Source organism: Engystomops pustulosus, chromosome 5 (assembly GCF_040894005.1).
Source record: "Engystomops pustulosus chromosome 5, aEngPut4.maternal, whole genome shotgun sequence".
NCBI lineage: Eukaryota > Metazoa > Chordata > Amphibia > Anura > Leptodactylidae > Engystomops > Engystomops pustulosus.
This window is the reverse complement of record NC_092415.1, coordinates 201,393,147-201,420,697: the sequence shown is the minus strand read 5'-3', so window position 1 is coordinate 201,420,697 and position 27,551 is coordinate 201,393,147. Positions and strand designations below refer to the sequence as shown.

At 43.1% G+C, this 27,551-nt stretch overlaps 1 protein-coding gene across 3 annotated transcripts in view; it reads left to right on the top strand.

Moving 5' to 3' along the window:
• Window positions 1–24,964, top strand: part of ICA1 (islet cell autoantigen 1) — a 36,799-nt gene extending 11,835 nt beyond the window's left edge. For all 3 annotated transcript variants that reach the window (XM_072154367.1, XM_072154369.1, XM_072154370.1), the window contains exons 6-15: window positions 885–1,083; window positions 6,528–6,653; window positions 9,312–9,410; window positions 16,192–16,283; window positions 16,848–16,900; window positions 17,203–17,238; window positions 17,319–17,378; window positions 21,666–21,932; window positions 22,942–23,049; window positions 24,030–24,964. In XM_072154367.1, the coding sequence (XP_072010468.1) occupies window positions 885–1,083; window positions 6,528–6,653; window positions 9,312–9,410; window positions 16,192–16,283; window positions 16,848–16,900; window positions 17,203–17,238; window positions 17,319–17,378; window positions 21,666–21,932; window positions 22,942–23,049; window positions 24,030–24,151 (1,162 nt within the window). In that variant the 3' untranslated portion in view covers window positions 24,152–24,964. The remainder of the gene's footprint in view (window positions 1–884; window positions 1,084–6,527; window positions 6,654–9,311; window positions 9,411–16,191; window positions 16,284–16,847; window positions 16,901–17,202; window positions 17,239–17,318; window positions 17,379–21,665; window positions 21,933–22,941; window positions 23,050–24,029) is intronic.
• The last annotated feature ends 2,587 nt before the right edge of the window (window positions 24,965–27,551 follow it).

Genomic DNA, 27,551 nt, shown 5'->3' with positions numbered 1-27,551 from the left:
TGGGAATACTGATGATAGTGGGGGGTGTTGTAGCTGGAGCTTATCCCTCATTGCCCACCAGGGATATGGGAATACTGATGATAGTGGGGGGTGTTGTAGCTAGGAGCTTATCCCTCATTGCCCACCAGGGATATGGGAATACTGATGATAGTGGGGGGTGTTGTAGCTGGAGCTTATCCCTCATTGCCCACCAGGGATATGGGAATACTGATGATAGTGGGGGGTGTTGTAGCTGGGAGCTTATCCCTCATTGCCCACCAGGGATATGGGAATACTGATGATAGTGGGGGGTGTTGTAGCTAGGAGCTTATCCCTCATTGCCCACCAGGGATATGGGAATACTGATGATAGTGGGGGGTGTTGTAGCTGGAGCTTATCCCTCATTGCCCACCAGAGATATGGGAATACTGATGATAGTGGGGGGTGTTGTAGCTGGGAGCTTATCCCTCATTGCCCACCAGGGATATGGGAATACTGATGATAGTGGGGGGTGTTGTAGCTGGAGCTTATCCCTCATTGCCCACCAGGGATATGGGAATACTGATGATATTGGGGGGTGTCATAGCTAGGAGCTTATCCCTCATTGCCCACCAGGGATATGGGAATACTGATGATAGTGGGGGGTGTTGTAGCTGGGAGCTTATCCCTCATTGCCCACCAGAGATATGGGAGTACTGATGATAGTGGGGGGTGTCCCTCTTAGCAACATAGAAAGATGAAGGGAACACAGAAAAATTATGAGGCAAAAAAGCTGTGATGGAAGCTTAGAAAAAAATGGGGGGTATATAAAAATATAAGGGGGTCAAATTAGATGCGATCTGTAGGTATATAGCATCCGCATGTTCACACTGACAAGTCTCTAATCCCCTCTGTGCCTCCTGCAGGTTGGCTCTCAGGAGTCCATTATCGCGCCTTTATCAGGAGGTGGAGACCTTCCGCTACCGAGCAATATCTGACTGCTGGCTGACCGTCAACAGGATGGAGCAGGCCAGGACCGAATATCGAGGTGTCCTGCTGTGGATGAAAGACGTCTCCCAGGAGCTGGACCCGGATATATACAAACAGATGGAGAAATTCAGAAAGGTGATGTCTGCATACACCCCAAATATGATATTCCGGTGTATCGGCAGTGGTCCAACCTTACAGGAAGGTGGTCCGATCACTGCAATCCCCTAAACTCAATAGAACTGGGTAATCAAGTCCCCCTGCGAATGAAACGGGGGTGTACAAATGTGGTGCATCTATGGTGCTGGTGGGACCACGATTGTCTGCAGCCTCATAGAAGTGAATGTAGTCCACACGACGTGTGTGGTGCGGCAGCTGAGCTCCGTCAGAACCGAGCTGCCGTGTTACACAGAACAGGTCAAGGGGCGCAACAGTGTTTCTAGAAGAAAGTAACTTTGTTGCCCCCATTAATTGCTCCTGTTGAAAAAAAAAATGCTCCCCCTAGTGGTGCCTGCAGGCAGCAGAGATTGTATAAGTCGGCTTTATTCATGCAGGGGATTTAGAGTTGTACAAGGTTTCTCTTCTTTGTTATATTTTTAGGCATTTTAGTAATCGGTCTCGTGATATTGAGATATTTCTGTTGGATTTGTGCAGTCACTAGTCGGGTCATGTCAAGGTTCACCTTGCTGTGTGCATGGCTATAGATGTTTGTTGACCGTAGGTGCAGATCGTGGCAAGGTCAGCACCTCTTCAACTGGCTGATAACGGAGAGCAATATGTTACATCTTCAAGTTTGATGGCCCTTTAATTTGTAATGTGTAAAATCGGGCTTAGAGTCAGGCCTGCTGTGCAGCCGCACCACCCGGGCTTTTACATGATCATTACTATTCATAGACATTGCTGTAGTATTCGTATCTACAACCAGACATTTCTGAGTATCTTGGCGCCTCCAATTCTCTCATCCATAAATTATTCAGTCCAGACAAGTTTCTAAGCGTCTGCGTTCTGCAATGTGGACAGCAGGTGGCGATGGCGGCCTAGAGTCTTCTCTTGTAGATTTTCTCTATTTGGCCCCATACATCATCTCTGGAGGTCCTGATCATACTACAGCTTCCATCTGAGCTCCCACAATGCACTGCTCATTGGTCCTGCTAAATTTAGCTTTGGAAGAGAATGTGTTATAGAGCCGAAATAATGTGAAAACGGGAAATTTGGGAAACTTATGACTGGTGTAATACAGAATGCTAAGGCAGTGGTCCCCCAAGTTTTTGGCTGTGCAGCTTTTGGGGCTGCTGAGAGTCGTCGTAGTTTTGCATGCTGAGAGTCGTCGTAGTTTTGCATGCTGAGAGTCGTCGTAGTTTTGCATGCTGAGAGTCGTCGTAGTGCAGCAGCTATGTGATGGAGATCACTCCCATAAGAGCAGGAGTTTGCAGGCTGATAGGGGGGTGTGAATGATGACTGGCAGCAGACATGGAGGTGCCGGACCCCCCCCCCCACACACATGAGCTCAGTCCTCTCTGCTCGTAGGTGCGTTGATGGAGCGCCAGGTTTATATATAGAAAGGGATGACGTCAGCGCTCGCAGATTGATGCCTCTCCCTCCGAGATGCCTCTTCATCTGCTCAATTATTCAGGAGAGGGAATTGGAGGTCACCCCAGAGGAGTGCGAATTACCGGAGAAATTACAGGTCATGTGACAGACGAGGGATGCGTCTGCCTGGCGCGGTGTTATACGACCGGTCACATCGCTGAAGCTTGTGTCAGTCTTTGGACATTTTGGCAATAATCCTTCGCCACAGAGAGGGTAATGCGTATCTGCCACTAGGGTGGGCCATTAACCCTTTCACAAATCCCACATTGTGAATTGGCTGTCACAGTAGCAATGGGATTTCATTTGAAGCCAAGGGTCACTCTACAAGAACGTTACACGGGCACTCGGCCTCTGGCTGCTGATGACTATGGGATGCGAGCTACGGACTACCAGCATATTTGATTGGACAAACCAACCTGGGTTGTTTTAATAATCTGGAAATCCTGCTAATGTGAGGCTACAGTCCAGTCCTAATCTGTAGTATAATGTGAGTAGAGAGAAGCCGATATATTCCCGCTTTATGTAGCCCTTCCCATTATAATCTGCCATAGGTTAGTAGCGTCTTCCCCCCCCCCCCCCCATGGTCCATCATCTACGTGACCGCACTCTCTACAGGGGGCGCTCTTTCAAGGTCACTTCTCTCTTCGTGTGGGGATTGTGTGCCAGGAAAGGGTCACTCCATGGACCCCCCCCATCGCTTGGGCAGCCGGTCCTCCTCACAGGAACATTTGGTCACACAGCACTTGGCATCGCACGTCCATGATTCGATTTTACATGAGACTGGTGCGGCGCCGGCTGCCCCCGTGCCAGGACGTTCACTGCTGAGTGATTTTTGGATTTGTGCCGTCCTTGTGCTTGTAGGGACGTTACGGGGGGAGGATAAGCAGCTTGTGCCATATCGTCCTTTTCTAATGTTGATGGCGAGAGACCGAAACTAAAACCGTCTAAAAGTTACAGTAGAAAGTCTTCTGCTGCGGCATAAGAAATGTGGCGCAGTATAAAGAGACCTGATTAAAAAGTGTCTAAAAGATGTCCTAGGCTCCACCAGGTGATTAGAATCACTAGTACTCACTGATGGGTTTGGAGTAGTTGAAAATGTCTAGTCCAACTTTATGCCTCCCATCACTTGGCTTCCCTTAAAGTGAACCTGTTACCCGGTTTTACCCCCCCCTAACCTACCAGCCCATTCAGGTCAGGGATGAAATATTCTTTCTAGAATTCCTCCTTTTATATAAAATCTCATACGTTTTCCTCTATAAAATCTTCCCCATAGTCGGGCAAATTATCTATGGTTCTTTAGCACCTAGAGACATGCTGCTGGTGCTATATTACAGATCAGAAACTTTTCACTTAAACCAGGCTTGAGGCTACAGAACTTGACATATAAGCCATTTAAAGGACATTTTACCACCAGGATTAAGCAAGCACACTGACATACTGGTGTGCGCCCCCCTCTGGCAAGATCTGCCCTTCTTTAAGCTTCCTATGCCCTTGGTTTAAGAAAATAAGGCTTTCAGAATTATGCAAATGAGCCTGAGGGGCTCCAGATCCATATATGTGCAGCACACACCAGTGTCAGTGGGCATGGTTTACAACCCTTCATCCTGGTGGTAAATGTCCTATTAAAAAAAAACGGACGGGAACTGGATCTTTTATATGCAGCTTTCATTGCTTTTCTTTTTAATAAAGTAATTTTTATTAATATTTTAGAATTTTTTTTGAAATATATATATATATATATATATATATATATATATATATATATATATATATAATGCATGCTACATTCATCACCAGCACTATAAGCAACCTGCAGACCCCCATGACTACAGGAGCATCGCCACATCACGGCAGACCAGGTGTAAGAAGATGCTACCGCCGCTGTTTTCAGAACTTCTTCATATTGTCTCGCCTACATTGTACTTTTCCGTGCTGATGACGTGATTAGCTCTGTAAATTTGGGAGGAGATGCGTCTAACCCGCGTGACGTCACCAATTTCTTTGCCTTTTATATAATATCTAAGTGTAGTCAATTTTTGAGCCGTTGTGATGTGGAGCTCGGATACATTTCCCAATATACCAACCAGCGGTGACACTGGGATATCAACCTCCAAAAGTTTCTCGAGTAGATCAAAGTTTTTAGCCCCTAAATTTTTGCAGCAATGGAACCCCCCCCCCCCCTCCCCCCCCCAGAACATCTGCAAAAAAATCTACTGGATCCACCGGACACCGCAGACCTTTGGTGTCCAAGCGATGGCCCGTTCTCTGCAACACGGCCTGTGCAGTATAAATAGTTGGTACCCCCCTGTGTTTAATATTAAGGGACACCTCAATAGTGCACATGTGGTCCTTGTATAAAAACTAATAAAAATGTGTAAATGTGTGTATATATATTAAAACAGCAGAACTTGTGACTGAACATGAGATGCTCGGATGCAAAGCCTAGAACTGTGACAAATAGTCCATCCAAGTCCAAAAAAAAAGAGACGGCAGGGCACTCCAAGGTTCAAAAACTAAAACTGTACGATTATTGCCACATGTCAGACCGTAGGAATCCTAGAGAGGTCCTCCTTCCACACCTCCTCTGTAACGCCCTCTATCTCCTGCAGCTTTCATTTTAAATTTTATGTCTTTAGCTGTCTGTATCTTTGGTTCTGTAACCATAAACCTGATGTCGTCTGGAAGATGAGTTTCGTATCTTTAAAATGACACCAGCAGCATGTTATGTTGGGTGCTATGGAATAAAAGGTGGGGAGTTCTGAAGTGACGCTTCCCCCTGTAACCACTAAACTTGACTAGTCTCCTGAAAAAGGGGTGAGAAGAGTCCTATTTGCCTTATTTTTTTTTTTTTAATTTGGTTAAAATTGCACATAATGGAGGGAATTCTAAAGAGGACATTTCATCCCCCACCGAGTAGTTTAATGGGGGTAAATGGAATTTAGTGTTTGTCACTGATCTCTCTAGTTCACGAGAATCCATTAAAAACGTATGGCGGACGGAGACAGATCGGTCAAGAGAAATTGATTTTATCGTCAGTTTCTCCTGGATGACAATTGGCTGGTTGAGGCCTTTAAACCTGAGGTCAGGGACGGACCAGTTGGAATCGTTGAGCGATAAGTCAGATGCGGGTTCAAAACACGGAGAACTCGGCGTCACTACAGGTTGTTACCACAGAATACGGACTGGATTTGGTATATACCTCACCCCTCATGGACACGACCGTGTTATGGGACTGTGAGCTAACAGTCTAACTCGCGACCCCAATATTTCCCATTTGGGATAGGGGCAGTGCACCTCAAAAGATGGCTCAGGACCTATTCCTGCCCATCTTTGCTGTCCAGGCAGTCCCTCCCTATTCGCAGTGTCAGCAGATAGGTCATAGACAAGGGATCGCGTGCCCCTTGCTTGCGGCCCACAGAGTGCAGGCCACGCTTCCCTGTGGGACTTCTGGCTGTGCAGCCTATATAGTCGACATTTGGAGGGGTGTGGCTTAGGCTAGCTCCACCCATTATGACCCAACCACATGATTCCCAGGGGAAGTCATAGCCCTGGGCATACAAGGAACCTACAGAGCAGATCGGCAACAGCCTCGACACCTCAGCTCCTGCGCCTCCTCTCCAGTGCCCATGTGTCAGGAGATGTCTGGAGCTGCAGAGAGTGCTGCCATCCTCATTGCCCGGCAAGTACAGGGTAACTCTGTTTTGTTTTTAGACACCTCAGGCTTTTGTGGAGGGGTAAAACTGCCCGCGCAAGAGTCTTGACACTTTCTAAGCACACAAGCGTCTATGACCCTTGTATAGGCGTAAATACGACCAAATGAGTTTAAAACAAAGTGTTCTTGATCACATCAGGTCAATTGGTTCCGATACTTCAGATCCCACCAATCTTCTACAATGCCAGAATGCACACCATAGACGCCATTCCACAGCTCTACCCCCATTCACATGATTAGCTCCTCTATATTTATGTGCAGTTTTGGCTTATTCCATCAGGTCCAGGCACAAGTGCGACACACCAAAAATGCTTTTGATAGACTGAAAACCGACGTCTGTGAAAAGGTCGATCTACTGAGAGCCAGCAGATGTAACCTGCTATCCCATGTGCTGACTACATATCAGGTAACACATCAAGGGTTATTATAGGGGGCAGTATTATAGTAGTTATATTCCTGTACATAGGGGGCAGTATTATAGTAGTTATATTCTTGTACATAGGGGGCAGTATTATAGTAGTTATATTCCTGTACATAGGGGGCAGTATTATAGTAGTTATATTCTTGTACATAGGGGGCAGTATTATAGTAGTTATATTCTTGTACATAGGGGGCAGTATTATAGTAGTTATATTCCTGTACATAGGGGGCAGTATTATAGTAGTTATATTCTTGTACATAGGGGGCAGTATTATAGTAGTTATATTCCTGTACATAGGGGGCAGTATTATAGTAGTTATATTCCTGTACATAGGGGGCAGTATTATAGTAGTTATATTCTTGTACATAGGGGGCAGTATTATAGTAGTTATATTCCTGTACATAGGGGGCAGTATTATAGTAGTTATATTCTTGTACATAGGGGGCAGTATTATAGTAGTTATATTCCTGTACATAGGGGGCAGTATTATAGTAGTTATATTCTTGTACATAGGGGGCACTATTATAGTAGTTATATCCTTGTACATAGGGGGCACTATTATAGTAGTTATATTCTTGTACATAGGGGGCACTATTATAGTAGTTATATTCTTGTACATAGGGGGCACTATTATAGTAGTTATATTCTTGTACATAGGGGGCAGTATTATAGTAGTTATATTCTTGTACATAGGGGGCAGTATTGTAGTAGTTATATTCTTGTACATAGGGGGCAGTATTATAGTAGTTATATTCTTGTACATAGGGGAGTAGTATTATAGTAGTTATATTCTTGTACATAGGGGAGTAGTATTATAGTAGTTATATTCTTGTACATAGGGGGCAGTATTATAGTAGTCATTTTCTTGTACATAGGGGGCAGTATTATAGTAGTTATATTCTTGTACATAGGAGGCAGTATTATAGTAGTTATATTCTTGTACATAGGGGGCAGTATTATAGTAGTTATATTCCTGTACATAGGGGGCAGTATTATAGTAGTTATATTCCTGTACATAGGGGGCAGTATTATAGTAGTTATATTCCTGTACATAGGGGCAGTATTATAGTAGTTATATTCTTGTACATAGGGGTCAGTATTATAGTAGTTATATTCCTGTACATAGGGGGCAGTATTATAGTAGTTATATGCCTGTACATAGGGGGCAGTATTATAGCAGTTATATTCTTGTACATAGGGGGCAGTATTATAGTAGTTATATTCTTGTACATAGGGGGCAGTATTATAGTAGTTATATTCTTGTACATAGGGGGCAGTATTATAGTAGTTATATTCTTGTACATAGGGGGCAGTATTATAGTAGTTATATTCCTGTACATAGGGGGCAGTATTATAGTAGTTATATTCCTGTACATAGGGAGCAGTATTATAGTAGTTATATTCTTGTACATAGGGGGCAGTATTATAGTAGTTATATTCTTGTACATAGGGGGCAGTATTATAGTAGTTATATTCCTGTACATAGGGGGCAGTATTATAGTAGTTATATTCCTGTACATAGGGAGCAGTATTATAGTAGTTATATTCTTGTACATAGGGGGCAGTATTATAGTAGTTATATTCCTGTACATAGGGGGCAGTATTATAGTAGTTATATTCTTGTACATAGGAGCTGTATTATAGTAGTTATATTCTTGTACATAGGAGCTGTATTATAGTAGTTATATTCTTGTACATAGGAGGCAGTATTATAGTAGTTATATTCTTGTACATAGGGGGCAGTATTATAGTAGTTATATTCTTGTACATAGGGGGCAGTATTATAGTAGTCATATTCCTGTACATAGGGGGCAGTATTATAGTAGTTATATTCCTGTACATAGGGGGCAGTATTATAGTAGTTATATTCTTGTACATAGGGGGCAGTATTATAGTAGTTATATTCCTGTACATAGGGGCAGTATTATAGTAGTTATATTCTTGTACATAGGTACAGTATTATAGTAGTTATATTCTTGTACATAGGGGGCAGTATTATAGTAGTTATATTCTTGTACATAGGGGCAGTATTATAGTAGTTATATTCTTGTACATAGGGGGCAGTATTATAGTAGTTATATTCCTGTACATAGGGGGCAGTATTATAGTAGGTATATTCTTGTACATAGGGGGCAGTATTATAGTAGTTATATTCTTGTACACAGGGGGCAGTATTATAGTAGTTATATTTTTGTACATAGGGGGCAGTATTATAGTAGTTATATTCCTGTACATAGGGGGCAGTATTATAGTAGTTATATTCTTGTACATAGGGGGCAGTATTATAGTAGTTATATTCTTGTACATAGGGGCAGTATTATAGTAGTTATATTCTTGTACATAGGGGGCAGTATTATAGTAGTTATATTCTTGTACATAGGGGGCAGAATTCTCCGGTTTTCTCCCACACTCCATAACATACTGGAAGGTTGATTAGATTGTGAGCCCCATGGGGACAATGAGTGATTTGGCAAGCTCTGTGTAATTCTTCTTAATCTGTAGGCGCTTCATAAATATAATTACTGATCTCTTTTTTCATCTGTATTTTTAGAGTTGTCATTACTGTATTAAATTATTCTAGGAAAAACCTGTATTCTTGTAACACTTTTTTTTTTTTTTTTTGGTTGTTTTACTTTTTGGCAGACTACACTACTTTACTTTTGGGAGAAAACATCCCACACAATGGCTGCCATTCATGAAAGCTTCAAGGGCTACCAGCCATATGAATTCACAACACTAAAGGTGAGTTATCAGCTTTTCATGTCTGGAAAATTGAGTCTTTGATCCCGGACTATGACTGGAAGATATAAAGAAGTAATTGTGAAATCTAAATGGCACTCCCTTTGCTCTCGTCTTGTTTTAATTTTGAGCAGTGTAGTATACAGAGGATGTGTCTCCTGTGTGGTGTAGTATATAGAGGATGTGTCTCCTGTGTGGTGTAGTATATAGAGGATGTGTCTCCTGTGTGGTGTAGTATATAGAGGATGTGTCTCCTGTGTGGTGTAGTATATAGAGGATGTGTCTCCTGTGTGGTGTAGTATATAGAGGATGTGTCTCCTGTGTGGTATAGTATATAGAGGATGCGTCTCCTGTGTGGTGTAGTATATAAAGGATGTGTCTCCTGTGTGGTGTAGCATACAGAGGATGTGTCTCCTGTGTGGTGTAGTATATAGTGGATGTGTCTCCTGTGTGGTGTAGTATATAGAGGATGTATCTCCTGTGTGGTGTAGTATATAGAGGATGTGTCTCCTGTGTGGTGTAGTATATAGAGGATGTGTCTCCTGTGTGGTGTAGTATATAGAGGATGTGTCTCCTGTGTGGTGTAGTATATAGAGGATGTGTCTCCTGTGTGGTGTAGTATATAGAGGATGTGTCTCCTGTGTGGTGTAGTATATAGAGGATGTGTCTCCTGTATGGTGTAGAATATAGAGGATGTGTCTCCTGTGTGGTGTAGTATATAGAGGATGTGTCTCCTGTGTGGTGTAGTATATAGAGCAGGGGTCTCAAACTCAATTTACCTGGGGGCCGCTGGAGGTAGATTCTGGGTAAGGCTGGGCCGCATCAAGTTTTCCACACAAAATGCGCTTACAAAATATCATTATTCAGATTCAAATGTCATGGCGTCTCCCAGCGCAAGGAAAGCCCCGAGCGGGGAGACGTGTTTTCTCTATGAACGCGTCCTGTGCACCGAGGGGTCCCAAGCTCCTACCGCACTGAGCCCAGTCAGGGACACTCCATCCCCCCCTCCCCCCCGGTAATTGCCTCCCCGTGTCCCTCCCATCAAAGAAGATGAAGTCGCCGCTCTGACCTGCACCAAGTGCGTTCAGAGCGGCGACTTCATCTTCTTCAAGTACCGGAGGGAAGGGGATTAACCGGTTACGGGCCCTTTCCTGTTTTTTCATGTCCATTTTTCACTCCCCACCTTCAAAAATCTATAACTTTTTTATTTTTACTCGTAAAGAGCTGTGTGACGGCTTGTTTTCTGCGTAACAAATTGCACTTCATAGTGATGGTATTAAATATTACATGCCATGTACTCGGAAGCGGGAAAAAAATTCCAAATGCAATGAAAATGCATTCGTGCCATTTTCTTGTGGGCTTGGATATTACGTCTTTCACTGAGCGCCCCAAATGACATGTCTACTTTATTCTTTGGGTCGGTACGATTAAGGGGATACCAAATTTGTATAGGTTTTATAATGTTTTCATACATTTACAAAAATTAAAACCTCCTGTACAAAAATTATTTTTTTTTATTTTGCCAACTTCTGGCGCTAATAACTTTTTCATACTTTGGTGTACGGAGCTGTGGGTGGTGTCATTTTTTGCGAAATTTGATAATATTTTCAATGATATCATTTTTAGGACTGTACGACCTTTTGATCACTTTTTATAGATTTTCTTATATTTTTCAAAATGGAAAAAAAGTGCCATTTTCGACTTTGGGCGCTATTTTCCGTAACGGGGTTAAACGCATTGTAAAAAACGTTATCATATTTTGATAGATCGGGCATTTTCGGACGCGTCGATACCTGATGTGTTTATGATTTTTACTGTTTATTTACATTTATGTCAGTTCTAGGGAAAGGGGGGTGATTTGAAATTTAATGTTTTTTTATTATAATTTTTTTTTTTTAACTTTTTTTTATTTTTATTTATACTATTTTTCAGACTCCCTAGGGTACTTTAACCCTAGGTTGTCTGATCGATCCTATCATATACTGCCATACTATAGTATGGCAGTATATGGGGATTTTCCTCCTCATTCATTACAATGTGCAATCAGCACATTGTAATGAAGGGGTTAAAACGAAATAGCCTCGGGTCTTCGGAAGACCCGAGGCTACCATGGAGACGGATCGCTGCCCCCGGGGGATCGGCGATCCTAGGTAAGATGGCGGCGCCCATGCGCCGCTATCTTTTTGAGGCTGCCGGCAGCATTGCCGGCAGCCATCGCTGTGAAAGCACCCGCGATCGGTGCTGGCACCGATCGCGGGTGTTACCGGTAAGCCTTTGCTGCAATATGCAGCAAAGACTTACCGGCTATAGAGAGGGCTCAGCCCGTGAGTTTGAGACCCCTGATATAGAGGACCACCTGATATAGAGGACGCGGGCCACGAGTTTGAGACCCCTGATATAGAGGATGTGACTCCTGTGTGGTGTAGTATATAGAGGGTGTGTCTCCTGTGTGGTGTAGTATATAGATGATGTGTCTCCTGTGTGGTGTAGTATATAGAGGATGTGTCTCCTGTGTGGTGTAGAATATAGAGGATGTGTCTCCTGTGTGGTGTAGTATATAGAGGATGTGTCTCCTGTGTGGTGTAGTATATAGAGGAGGTGTCTCCTGTGTGGTGTAGTATATAGAGGAGGTGTCTCCTGTGTGGTGTAGTATATAGAGGATGTGTCTCCTGTGTGGTGTAGTATATAGAGGATGTGTCTCCTGTGTGGTGTAGTATATAGAGGATGTGTCTCCTGTATGGTGTAGTATATAGAGGATGTGTCTCCTGTGTGGTGTAGTATATAGATGATGTGTCTCCTGTGTGGTGTAGTATATAGAGGATGTGTCTCCTGTGTGGTGTAGTATATAGAGGATGTGTCTCCTGTGTGGTGTAGTATATAGAGGATGTGTCTCCTGTGTGGTGTAGTATATAGAGGATGTGTCTCCTGTGTGGTGTAGTATATAGAGGAAGTGTCTCCTGTGTTGTGTAGTATATAGATGATGTGTCTCCTGTGTGGTGTAGTATATAGAGGATGTGTCTCCTGTGTGGTGTAGTATATAGAGGATGTGTCTCCTGTGTGGTGTAGTATATAGAGGATGTGTCTCTTGTGTGGTATAGTATATAGAGGATGTGTCTCTTGTGTGGTGTAGAATATAGAGGATGTGTCTCCTGTGTGGTGTAGTATATAGAGGATGTGTCTCCTGTGTGGTGTAGTATATAGAGCAGGGGTCTCAAACTCAATTTACCTGGGGGCCGCTGGAGGTAGATTCTGGGTAAGGCTGGGCCGCATCAAGTTTTCCACACAAAATGCGCTTACAAAATATCATTATTCAGATTCAAATGTCATGGCGTCTCCCAGCGCAAGGAAAGCCCCGAGCGGGGAGACGTGTTTTCTCTATGAACGCGTCCTGTGCACCGAGGGGTCCCAAGCTCCTACCGCACTGAGCCCAGTCAGGGACACTCCATCCCCCCCTCCTCCCCCAGTACTTGCCTCCCCGTGTCCCTCCCATCGAAGAAGATGAAGTCGCCGCTCTGACCTGCACCAAGTGCGTTCAGAGCGGCGACTTCATCTTCTTCAAGTACCGGAGGGAAGGGGATTAACCGGTTACGGGCCCTTTCCTGTTTTTTCATGTCCATTTTTCACTCCCCACCTTCAAAAATCTATAACTTTTTTATTTTTACTCGTAAAGAGCTGTGTGACGGCTTGTTTTCTGCGTAACAAATTGCACTTCATAGTGATGGTATTAAATATTACATGCCATGTACTCGGAAGCGGGAAAAAAATTCCAAATGCAATGAAAATGCATTCGTGCCATTTTCTTGTGGGCTTGGATATTACGTCTTTCACTGAGCGCCCCAAATGACATGTCTACTTTATTCTTTGGGTCGGTACGATTAAGGGGATACCAAATTTGTATAGGTTTTATAATGTTTTCATACATTTACAAAAATTAAAACCTCCTGTACAAAAATTATTTTTTTTTATTTTGCCAACTTCTGGCGCTAATAACTTTTTCATACTTTGGTGTACGGAGCTGTGGGTGGTGTCATTTTTTGCGAAATTTGATAATATTTTCAATGATATCATTTTTAGGACTGTACGACCTTTTGATCACTTTTTATAGATTTTCTTATATTTTTCAAAATGGAAAAAAAGTGCCATTTTCGACTTTGGGCGCTATTTTCCGTAACGGGGTTAAACGCATTGTAAAAAACGTTATCATATTTTGATAGATCGGGCATTTTCGGACGCGTCGATACCTGATGTGTTTATGATTTTTACTGTTTATTTACATTTATGTCAGTTCTAGGGAAAGGGGGGTGATTTGAAATTTAATGTTTTTTTATTATAATTTTTTTTTTTTAACTTTTTTTTATTTTTATTTATACTATTTTTCAGACTCCCTAGGGTACTTTAACCCTAGGTTGTCTGATCGATCCTATCATATACTGCCATACTATAGTATGGCAGTATATGGGGATTTTCCTCCTCATTCATTACAATGTGCAATCAGCACATTGTAATGAAGGGGTTAAAACGAAATAGCCTCGGGTCTTCGGAAGACCCGAGGCTACCATGGAGACGGATCGCTGCCCCCGGGGGATCGGCGATCCTAGGTAAGATGGCGGCGCCCATGCGCCGCTATCTTTTTGAGGCTGCCGGCAGCATTGCCGGCAGCCATCGCTGTGAAAGCACCCGCGATCGGTGCTGGCACCGATCGCGGGTGTTACCGGTAAGCCTTTGCTGCAATATGCAGCAAAGACTTACCGGCTATAGAGAGGGCTCAGCCCGTGAGTTTGAGACCCCTGATATAGAGGACCACCTGATATAGAGGACGCGGGCCACGAGTTTGAGACCCCTGATATAGAGGATGTGACTCCTGTGTGGTGTAGTATATAGAGGGTGTGTCTCCTGTGTGGTGTAGTATATAGATGATGTGTCTCCTGTGTGGTGTAGTATATAGAGGATGTGTCTCCTGTGTGGTGTAGAATATAGAGGATGTGTCTCCTGTGTGGTGTAGTATATAGAGGATGTGTCTCCTGTGTGGTGTAGTATATAGAGGAGGTGTCTCCTGTGTGGTGTAGTATATAGAGGAGGTGTCTCCTGTGTGGTGTAGTATATAGAGGATGTGTCTCCTGTGTGGTGTAGTATATAGAGGATGTGTCTCCTGTGTGGTGTAGTATATAGAGGATGTGTCTCCTGTATGGTGTAGTATATAGAGGATGTGTCTCCTGTGTGGTGTAGTATATAGAGGATGTGTCTCCTGTGTGGTGTCGTATATAGAGGATGGGTCTCCTGTGTGGTGTAGTATATAGAGGACGTGTCTCCTGTGTGGTGTAGTATATAGAGGATGTGTCTCCTGTGTGGTGTAGTATATAGAGGATGTGTCTCCTGTATGGTGTAGTATATAGAGGATGTGTCTCCTGTGTGCTGTAGTATATAGAGGATGTGTCTCCTGTGTGGTGTAGTATATAGAGGATGTGTCTCCTGTGTGGTGTAGTATATAGAGGATGTTTCTCCTGTGTGGTGTAGTATATAGAGGATGTGTCTCCTGTGTGGTGTAGTATATACAGGATGTGTCTCCTGTGTGGTGTAGTATATAGAGGATGGGTCTCCTGTGTGGTGTAGTATATAGAGGATGTGTCTCCTGTGTGGTGTAGTATATAGAGGATGTTTCTCCTGTGTGGTGTAGTATATAGAGGATGTGTCTCCTGTGTGGTGTAGTATATAGTGGATGTGTCTCCTGTGTGGTGTAGTATATAGAGGATGTGTCTCCTGTGTGCTGTAGTATATAGAGGATGGGTCTCCTGTGTGCTGTAGTATATAGAGGATGGGTCTCCTGTGTGGTGTAGTATATAGAGGATGGGTCTCCTGTGTGGTGTAGTATATAGAGGATGGGTCTCCTGTGTGGTGTAGTATATAGAGGATGGGTCTCCTGTGTGGTGTAGTATATAGAGGATGGGTCTCCTGTGTAGTGTAGTATATAGAGGATGTGTCTCCTGTGTGGTGTAGTATATAGAGGATGTGTCTCCTGTGTGGTGTAGTATATAGAGGATGTGTCTCCTGAGTGGTGTAGTATATAGAGGATGTGTGTCCTGTGTGGTGGTGTATATAGAGGATGTGTCTCCTGTGTGGTGTAGTATATAGAGGATGGGTCTCCTTTGTGGTGTAGTATATAGATATTTTGTTCTCTCTTGATTCTTAGCTTTGCAGCAGTGACTGTGTTTTTTTCAACTACATTTTGTTCAATTTCTGTTCATTAATGTAACGTGTGACACAATCCTCCGCTGTATTTTAGTAATTATCGCAGTAATTATCGGCGTTGGGGGCGTCCTGCGATTAGTGCGTGGGGGGGGGGGGGTAGTGATATTGTTTACTATAGCGGCAGCTTCCAGGTCTGCTCCCGTTTACTTGCCGGTTATTTTTGTAGTCACGACAGAGAACAAACATGTCCAGGACGCGGCGTCTCTTCCGCACGCTCCGGGAACAGGTGGCACTTGTCTACAATTCTGGCATCGAGGGGGAACTGCACGGACCCTGAGCGTCCTCCTCCGCAGCCCCATTATTGTTCATTAATTACCGTGTAACCCCTTAGTGACTGTGACACATCCAGCTCTGTGTATACAAAGATAATCATTCCGGCTTCTCGTACACTTCCTTCTCTAGGATCATTGCTGAGGTCATACACTCTGCAGAGGTGGTCACACTGACCGATGATCAATATATCAAGAGAACTGACTTCTCAGCTTTCTGAATTTTTGACTAATTTGGACTTTTTTTTTCTTCTTCTATTTCACCACAGAGTTTACAGGATCCATTAGATAAACTGTGTCGTCAGTCTAAGAAGAAGGCGAGAGCCAAGGAGACTCCTCCAGAGACGCCGGACAACGACCAGTAAGGGGCAGGAATATCGCTCACTTTGGGGAACATAACATTGATTTTTAGTCCTCCCTCACTTCTACACCGAGATATGATCATTTCATGTTATAGGCCCCAAAGCCTGAGGCTGCACTGCTGGGACATGTACTAATAAACAGGACAGACCTAGGTACTTGTGGTAGATGTGACCAAATATTAAATAATTTGGCTCGCTTTTAGCCACACTATGCCGACTTTCTGGTACCTGATAAGCCACTCCTTTGTTAAGCCACACCCCTTTTCTTTTTCCGGTAAAACACTCCCCTTTCTGTTTAAGCCACACCCTTTCATGTTGGCCACACCTTTTTTTGCAGTAAGCAAAATTCCATACATTATTTGCATATACACACTACTGTAACAATATGTATGTCAGGCAGGATGTATAGATCCCAGCAGGGGGTGGAGGTCAGACCATGCCACCTGTTCCCTCACAGGTCACAGACCCCCATAGGTCACGGCCTCCACGGGTCACACACACACCACCCCCAGAGGTCACGGCCCCCACACGTATGGAAACCCAATATCCTCTTCTTCTCCTAGGTTGATTTCTCTGGACGACCAGCAGCCGAATGAGACCGAATCTGTGTCATCAGGTAGAGTCTTTATTTCATGTTTGTTTATACTTTATTTTTTCAAAATCATTGATTTTTATACATATATATATATAGTGGCAGTAAGAGCAGATGCAGTAACTATCCTGACCACCAGAGGCGCTATTTAAAGTAACACACAGAAGCAGATGCAAAGTATATTGAGCACATAGGGGCGGTGCACTTACATACAGGCAGAAAACAACAACTTATCCTGTTACGGGGGGGGGGGGGGGGGAGACGCCAGAGTGTAAAGTGCAGTTGATTTAAATGAGACAATTTGATTTTCTTTTTTATGTTCAAAGCTGAACTGGACAAGGAAAGTGCCATGATGTTTGATGGTAAGAAGGGGGCGACCAGATGTGTATAGTGGGGGTCTCTGCATTGTGACAGCCTTCTGATTGGGGTCTGTGCTTTATAGGGACATTGGAGGATTTGTTGGATCTGAAACAAGAGGAGAAGTTCATCTTCGGAGAAAGTGGTGAGTTACATTCCTATACATAGGGGGCAGTATTATAGTAGTTATATTCCTGTACATAGGGGGCAGTATTATAGTAGTTATATTCCTGTACATAGTGGGCAGTATTATAGTAGTTATATTCTTGTACATAGGGGGCAGTATTATAGTAGTTACATTCCTATACATAGGGGGCAGTATTATAGTAGTTATATTCCTATACATAGGGGACAGTATTATAGTAGTTATATTCTTGTACATAGGGGCAGTATTATAGTAGTTATATTCTTGTACATAGGGGGCAGTATTATAGTAGTTATATTCTTGTACATAGGGATCAGTATTATAGTAGTTATATTCTTGTACATAGGGGGCAGTATTATAGTAGTTATATTCCTGTACATAGGGGACAGTATTATAGTAGTTATATTCTTGTACATAGGGGCAGTATTATAGTAGTTATATTCCTGTACATAGGGGGCAGTATTATAGCAGTTATATTCCTGTACATAGGGGGCAGTATTATAGTAGTTATATTCTTGTAGATAGGGGGCAGTATTATAGTAGTTATATTCTTGTACATAGGGGGCAGTATTATAGTAGTTATATTCCTATACATAGGGGACAGTATTATAGTAGTTATATTCTTGTACATAGGGGCAGTATTATAGTAGTTATATTCTTGTACATAGGAGGCAGTATTATAGTAGTTATATTCTTGTACATAGGGGGCAGTATTATAGTAGTTACATTCCTATACATAGGGGGCAGTATTATAGTAGTTATATTCCTGTACATAGGGGGCAGTATTATAGTAGTTATATTCTTGTACAAAGGGGGCAGTATTATAGTAGTTATATTCTTGTACATAGGGGGCAGTATTATAGTAGTTATATTCTTGTACATAGGGGGCAGTATTATAGTAGTTATATTCCTGTACATAGGGGGCAGTATTATAGTAGTTATATTCTTGTACATAAGGGGCAGTATTATAGTAGTTATATTGCTGTACATAGGGGGCAGTATTATAGTAGTTATATTCTTGTACATAGGGGGCAGTATTATAGTAGTTATATTCTTGTACATAAGGGGCAGTATTATAGTAGTTATATTGCTGTACACAGGGGGCGGTATTATAGTAGTTATATTCTTGTACATAGGGGCAGTATTATAGTAGTTATATTCCTGTACATAGAGGGCAGTATTATAGTAGTTATATTCTTGTACAAAGGGGGCAGTATTATAGTAGTTATATTCTTGTACATAGGGGGCAGTATTATAGTAGTTATATTCTTGTACATAGGGGGCAGTATTATAGTAGTTATATTCCTGTACATAGGGGGCAGTATTATAGTAGTTATATTCTTGTACATAAGGGGCAGTATTATAGTAGTTATATTCTTGTACATAGGGGCAGTATTATAGTAGTTATATTCTTGTACATAGGGGGCAGTATTATAGTAGTTATATTCCTGTACATAGGGGGCAGTATTATAGTAGTTATATTCTTGTACATAGGGGGCAGTATTATAGTAGTTATATTCTTGTACATAGGGGGCAGTATTATAGTAGTTATATTCTTGTACATAGGGGGCAGTATTATAGTAGTTATATTCCTGTACATAGGGGGCAGTATTATAGTAGTTATATTCCTGTACTTAGGGAGCACTATTATAGTAGTTATATTCTTGTACATAGGAGGTAGTATTATAGTAGTTATATTCCTGTACATAGGAGGCAGTATTATAGTAGTTATATTCTTGTACATAGGGGGCAGTATTATAGTAGTTATATTCCTGTACATAGGAGGCAGTATTATAGTAGTTATATTCTTGTACATAGGGGGCAGTATTATAGTAGTTATATTCCTGTACATAGGAGGCAGTATTATAGTAGTTATATTCTTGTACATAGGGGGCAGTATTATAGTAGTTATATTCCAGTACATAGGGGGCAGTATTATAGTAGTTATATTCCAGTACATAGGGGGCAGTATTATAGTAGTTATATTCCTGTACATAGGGGGCAGTATTATAGTAGTTATATTCTTGTACATAGGGGGCAGTATTATAGTAGTTATATTCCTGTACATAGGGGGCAGTATTATAGTAGTTATATTCCTGTACATAGGGGGCAGTATTATAGTAGTTATATTCCTGTATATAGGGGGCAGTATTATAGTAGTTATATTCTTGTACATAGGGGGCAGTATTATAGTAGTTATATTCTTGTACATAGGGGGCAGTATTATAGTAGTTATATTCTTGTACATAGGGGGCAGTATTATAGTAGTTACATTCTTGTACATAGGGGCAGTATTATAGCAGTTATATTCCTGTACATAGGGGGCAGTATTATAGTAGTTATATTCTTGTACATAGGGGGCAGTATTATAGTAGTTATATTCCTGTACATAGGGAGCAGTATTATAGTAGTTATATTCTTGTACATAGGGGGCAGTATTATAGTAGTTATATTCCTGTACATAGGGGGCAGTATTATAGTAGTTATATTCCTGTACATAGGGGGCAGTATTATAGTAGTTATATTCCTGTACATAGGGGGCAGTATTATAGTAGTTATATTCTTGTACATAGGGGGCAGTATTATAGTAGTTATATTCTTGTACATAGGGGGCAGTATTATAGTAGTTATATTCTTGTACATAGGGGGCAGTATTATAGTAGTTATATTCCTGTACATAGGGGGCAGTATTATAGTAGTTATATTCTTGTACATAGGGGGCAGTATTATAGTAGTTATATTCTTGTACATAGGAGGCAGTATTATAGTAGTTATATTCTTGTACATAGGGGGCAGTATTATAGTAGTTATATTCCTGTACATAGGGGGCAGTATTATAGTAGTTATATTCCTGTACATAGGGGGCAGTATTATAGTAGTTATATTCCTGTACATAGGGGGCAGTATTATAGTAGTTATATTCTTGTACATAGGGGGCAGTATTATAGTAGTTATAATCTTGTACATAGGAGGCAGTATTATAGTAGTTATATTCTTGTACATAGGGGGCAGTATTATAGTAGTTATATTCCTGTACATAGGGGGCAGTATTATAGTAGTTATATTCCTGTACATAGGGGGCAGTATTATAGTAGTTATATTCCTGTACATAGGGGGCAGTATTATAGTAGTTATATTCTTGTACATAGGGGGCAGTATTATAGTAGTTATATTCTTGTACATAGGGGCAGTATTATAGTAGTTATATTCCTGTACATAGGGAGCAGTATTATAGTAGTTATATCCTTGTACATAGGGGCAGTATTATAGTAGTTATATTCTTGTACATAGGGGGCAGTATTATAGTAGTTATATTCCTGTACATAGGGGGCAGTATTATAGTAGTTATATTCCTATACATAGGGGGCAGTGTTATAGTAGTTATATTCTTGTACATAGGGGGCAGTATTATAGTAGTTATATTCTTGTACATAGGGGGCAGTATTATAGTTGTTATATTCTTGTACATAGGGGGCAGTATTATAGTAGTTATATTCCTGTACATAGGGGGCAGTATTATAGTAGTTATATTCCTGTACATAGGGGGCAGTATTATAGTAGTTATATTCTTGTACATAGGGGGCAGTATTATAGTAGTTATATTCTTGTACATAGGGGGCAGTATTATAGTAGTTATATTCCTGTACATAGGGGGCAGTATTATAGTAGTTATATTCTTGTACATAGGGGGCAGTATTATAGTAGTTATATTCCTGTACATAGGGAGCAGTATTATAGTAGTTATATTCCTGTACATAGGGGGCAGTATTATAGTAGTTATATTCTTGTACATAGGGGGCAGTATTATAGTAGTTATATTCTTGTACATAGGGGGCGGTATTATAGTAGTTATATTCTTGTACATAGGGGGTAGTATTATAGTAGTTATATTCCTGTACATAGGGGGCAGTATTATAGTAGTTATAGTCTTGTACATAGAGGGCAGTATTATAGTAGTTATATTCTTGTACATAGGGGGCAGTATTATAGTAGTTATATTCCTGTACATAGGGGGCAGTATTATAGTAGTTATATTCTTGTACATAGGGGGCAGTATTATAGTAGTTATATTCTTGTACATAGGGGGCAGTATTATAGTAGTTATATTCCTGTACATAGAGGGCAGTATTATAGTAGTTATATTCCTGTACATAGGGGGCAGTATTATAGTAGTTATATTCCTGTACATAGAGGGCAGTATTATAGTAGTTATATTCCTGTACATAGGGGGCAGTATTATAGTGCACTATATGATAATTATAAGTTGACAGAGTTTTCTGCTTTTAGCCTCCTCTAAGGACCCCCTGGGTGACCCCCTGGAGGTGGACGCTCTGGAGAAGGATGAGATGCAGCTGTTGAATGAAATTTTGGGGGCCTCGTCGTTGGATAGCGGGGACCTGGGGAAGGAGTGGACGGCTGTATTCGGGGAGCCCCTCTGCAATGCTCAGCCTCTAAGCCCAGCACCTCCGGAGCAGAACCCTGAACCCTCCTCTGGTTTCCTTCCTTCACAATTGTTTGACCAAGAATTCAGCGGCTTCCAGGCGGCTTTTCATGGTTTGTAGTCGTCTCTTAAAGGGGAAATCCACACATTCTGTATAGAGGAAAGACTATGGCATTGGCTCAGGTTTTCTCATGTACAGTCACTGTCTCATGAGCCAAGATCTCTGCTTGTTGTCAGTGATTGGGAGCGTTCCATCTGATACACTGATATACGCTCATTCCGTCTCATAGAGAATTTGATACAGTTTTATGTGGCTGCTTTGGGGCAGTTATCACAGGAAGTTGTCTACATTGTAACAGATCCTCAGCTGTGAGAAGTATCAGGTGTGTACACATGTCCAACCTCTCTAAACATAATAACAATCTTTATTTCTATAGCGCCATCCTATTCCGTAGCGCTTTACATCTCATAGGGGATACATATAAAGCAATGGAGCTTAGGAGTGAGGGCGATGCACATCAGGTGAATAGAGACTGAAACCAGTTTATAGGGTCCGATCAGTTTATAATGTGTATAGACACTCTGGACTGTCCTCCTAATCGGGGGCAAATGGAACATCTCCCATTACCTCCCAGGGTTTTATTTAACAATTCCCTCTTTCTATGGACAACACATGCATGCTCAGCCGAACAAAGTGTACATGTCTATGGAGGAGTCAAAAGGAATAAATGTTTCCCAAACAAGTATTCACACAGCTACCCCTTCAACAAATGGGGGAGGGGGAGAGATTGTTGGGGTCGGTATCAGGAGAACGGGGGTCCGTGAGTCGCCTGGAGTTCCCCTGTGTGATTTGGGTGCTGGTGCATCCTCTGCTTTCCTGCATTCACTGCTATGTGACTGACAATGGGAAGTGAATGGAGCGCTGGCTGAGCGTGCACCAAGTGGGGTTAGTCAGACCCCCCTCCCTCTCCTGTAAGTAGGGGAATGTATGAGTGAGAAGACCCCTTTAAGATTGGTTCCCATTGGCTGATCCCCAGCGGGGGATCTGCAGTCGCCGCCGACTGATGGATCTAATAGTTGATGTCGGTCCATGATTGTCATGAGTTTGTCCTTGTATTACAGACTGGTCGGCTAACAGCGGGGGGGCCTCATCATCATCACCCTCATCATCCGGCCTCCCTGCCGCACCCAGCACCCTCAACCAGAACAGTACCAGGACTCCGGTGAGAGGTAAGTCCTTCGCCTGCCGCCATTCTCTGCTCAGTCATGCATCTCTCTTATCTCTTGTACCTGGTGGATGCTGTAAAATCTGTACTCTTAAAGGGATCCTGTTACTGCGGCCCTTGGCCTATCACAGTTCATGCAAAATTACACACACAAAAATCCCCCTCCCCTTTATGTGCCCATACAACTGGGTCAGGTAAGTGGGCAGGACAGGCCGCTTACTGCTTCTTATGAAGTCATGTGACACCTTGCGCCTCCTCTGAATGGCTGGGAGCACCCAGGGGGAGGAGGATAAGAGACAGGACCGGTTTCTAACACCTAGTTAAAGGGGGTATTAATAACAGAAAATACAACTAAGATGCTTTACTGTATAGACTGGGGCAGAACAGCAGAGTCATCACATTATTATTTGAAAGTTGGTTAAGGGGCTTTCTGGGAAGAAGCAAATTTCACCAATCCCCTGCCATACTAGTGGTGGTCTAGCTGCTAGAATGGGGAACCCAGTCCTCACTCAAAGATAGCTGCTGGCTGGACTATCCCTTTAATAGAGGCCAGATAAAGCAGGACAGCAGCCGATATGACTGGACTGGGAAGGAGGGGGCTGTAGTCTCCAGACACGTTTAGGTCCTTTAACTTCTATTCACTGCAGCTGCCATAAAGCGCTCACTCCCTGCTGCGCTGACTATACAGACAGCGTCTCCAATATGGCCGCCTCCACATGTATAAAAATAAAGCACAAGAAAGTTACAAAAGTTAAGAAAAATAAGAACTGGGTGATGTCTCTTCTACAGACTAAAGAAGACTTCCCCTTTAAGGGATTGGAGGAGCCTCTTAAAGGGATAGGGGTCATCCATTACTAGTGAGAGAACGCTCAAAAAGTTACCGGATAGGAAGTTGTGGGAAGAAGTTGCACAATCCTTGAGTTTGAGTGATGTGTTTTTTTTGTTTTGTTTTTTAATAGTTTTACTTTTTTTACTTTTTTTTAGATACATCAAAAAGCACAAAAGATCTGTCCACCTGGTACAACCTCTTCGCCGACCTCGATCCTTTATCCAACCCGGACGCCGTAGGGAAGACGGATAAGGAACACGAACTCCTTAATGCCTAAAAATAATCTGCCTGAAGGAGGGAGCGCAGCACAGGTGCCACTGATTAATAAAGGGGGGGGGGGGGGCACGTCTCATTGCCAAAAAGTCTGCCGCACTCTTAAAGGAACACTCCTATTTTTCTACTGGTCATATCGTTACCGCGCCACCACTGAGCACCGGACACGGGATGAATGTGACTGAGCTGCTTAGAATAATTTATAAGGATCACAGGAAGGATCGGCTACCCAGAATGCATTGGTGTCTGAATTGTGGGAGGAGTTATTTAAAGGGGCAAATCTCCCGCTGTCGTCTTCAGGATGATGAGCGGTAGGGTCACTGATTCAGATCTCGCAGGTGCTGTCACCCAACATTTCTATAGTTTCCTGGAGCCAAGGAATGGGGAATCGGCCTCACTAGTCAGTAACGAGAACATATCTCATAGGTCTCATATCTTGGAAAGTTGGGTGACCATTACTCAAGTTGTCACCCTACTTTCCTAAAATACTAAATGGTAAAGCTGCTTAGATAACCAGGATCGTAGTCTCGGAAAGCTGAATGATGCCCCTTTAATTGCTGCAATATACCCAGCTTTCCCAAATTCAGATAGAAGATAAGCCGATCTCATCTCCTATATATTACACTGGAAGGACTGGCTACGGGTGGACACAGTGTCGGGGGCTGCCCCTCTATGTGAAGGGGATGTGGGGGGTACCAGGATCTCATTTCTTCTGGCCGCGTTTTATTGGTTTAGTTTTTAGGATGAAGTATTATTCCCCTCCTCGCTGCGCATGTCTGCAGCGGCCGCTAATAAACCTTCTGTTCTCATTTTTTTTTTCTGCCAGATGAATCCGTGTCATTATTTTATGTGATAAGGCATCCAATCTACATAGAGAGGAAGCTTCTCTCAGGGGTCCTGATTACCCCGCCCACACACAGTGATTGGCAGCCAGTGTCCTGATTACTCCGCCCACACTCGTCGATTGGCAGCCAGTGTCCTGATTACTCCGCCCACACACAGTGATTGGCAGCCAGTGTCCTGATTACCCCGCCCACACACAGTGATTGGCAGCCAGTGTCCTGATTACTCCGCCCACGCTCAGCGATTGGCAGCCAGTGTCCTGATTACTCCGTCCAAGCTCAGTGATTGGCAGCCAGTGTCCTGATTACCCCGCCCACACACAGTGATTGGCAGCCAGTGTCCTGATTACTCCGCCCACACACAGTGATTGGCAGCCAGTGTCCTGATTACCCCGCCCACAAACAGCGACTGGCAGCCAGTGTCCTGATTACCCCGCCCACGCTCGGCGATTGGCAGCCAGTGTCCTGATTACCCCGCCCACGCTCGGCGATTGGCAGCCAGTGTCCTGATTACCCCGCCCACGCTCGGCGATTGGCAGCCAGTGTCCTGATTACTCCGCCCACGCTCGGCGATTGGCAGCCAGTGTCCTGATTACTCCGCCCACACTCGGCGATTGGCAGCCAGTGTCCTGATTACTCCGCCCACACTCGGCGATTGGCAGCCAGTGTCCTGATTACTCCGCCCACACTCGGCGATTGGCAGCCAGTGTCCTGATTACTCCGCCCACACTCGGCGATTGGCAGCCAGTGTCCTGATTACCCCGCCCACGCTCGGCGATTGGCAGCCAGTGTCCTGATTACCCCGCCCACGCTCGGCGATTGGCAGCCAGTGTCCTGATTACTCCGCCCACGCTCGGCGATTGGCAGCCAGTGTCCTGATTACTCCGCCCACACTCGGCGATTGGCAGCCAGTGTCCTGATTACTCCGCCCACACTCGGCGATTGGCAGCCAGTGTCCTGATTACTCCGCCCACACTCGGCGATTGGCAGCCAGTGTCCTGATTACTCCGCCCACACTCGGCGATTGGCAGCCAGTGTCCTGATTACTCCGCCCACACTCGGCGATTGGCAGCCAGTGTCCTGATTACCCCGCCCACGCTCGGTGATTGGCAGCCAGTGTCCTGATTACCCCGCCCACACACAGTGATTGACAGTGAGCTCAATTTCAGACAGTGACCTCACATTCTGCACCTCCCAGTAGAGGGACCTGACCACCCTGCAAAAGATCGGAATTTGTGCTCATAACATCAAACCTGGACGTCCAGAATATTGATACAACGTTTGGATATAACCCGCAATCGGCACCCTGCACTATACCGCACCCTGCACTATACCGCACCCTGCACTATACCGCACCTCTACTTGTATGATGAAGGCAAAAGGGTCATGAGACGGTAGCGGGAGTGAGGACAAGGCGCCAGCGCTGGTACCTACAAGATACAAAGGCCGATGCCACATCCAGCGCCAGCAGCTGTTATATTCCACCGGCAGCGAGATAGCGGAATAAATTATCAGATCACCCAGAAGAAAATGTTCACTGAAAAGAGAACATTAAATATTTAACCTGCGCTCATTATACAGAACTGCAGGAACAGGACAAATCCATCAACATTAACCCCACGAGCTGCCACTCACATCCTGTGTACAGAACATCTGCACCCAATGTGCGGGAACCCGGGCCTAGTGATGTACCCTCTGTACAGAGTATTGTATAATACATCCCCCCTATGTACAAGAATATAACTACTATAATACTGCCCCCTATGTACAAGAATATAACTACTATAATACTGCCCCCTATGTACAAGAATATAACTACTATAATACTGCCCCCTATGTACAGGAATATAACTACTATAATACTGCCCCCTATGTACAAGAATATAACTGCTATAATACTGCCCCCTATGTACAAGAATATAACTGCTATAATACTGCCCCCTATGTACAAGAATATAACTACTATAATACTGCCCCCTATGTACAAGAATATAACTACTATAATACTGCTCCCTATGTACAGGAATATAACTACTATAATACTGCCCCCTATGTACAAGAATATAACTACTATAATTCTGCTCCCCTATGTACAAGAATATAACTACTATAATACTGCTCCCTATGTACAGGAATATAACTACTATAATACTGCCCCCTGTGTACAGGAATATAACTACTATAATACTGCCCCCTATGTACAGGAATATAACTACTATAATACTGCCCCCTGTGTACAGGAATATAACTACTATAATACTGCCCCTATGTACAGGAATATAACTGCTATAATACTGCCCCCTATGTACAGGAATATAACTACTATAATACTGCCCCCTATGTACAGGAATATAACTACTATAATACTGCCCCCTATGTACAGGAATATAACTACTATAATACCGCCCCCTATGTACAAGAATATAACTACTATAATACTGCCCCTATGTACAGGAATATAACTACTATAATACTGTACTGTTCCCTATGTACAAGAATATAACTACTATAATACTGCCCCCTATGTACAAGAATATAACTACTATAATACTGCTCCCTATG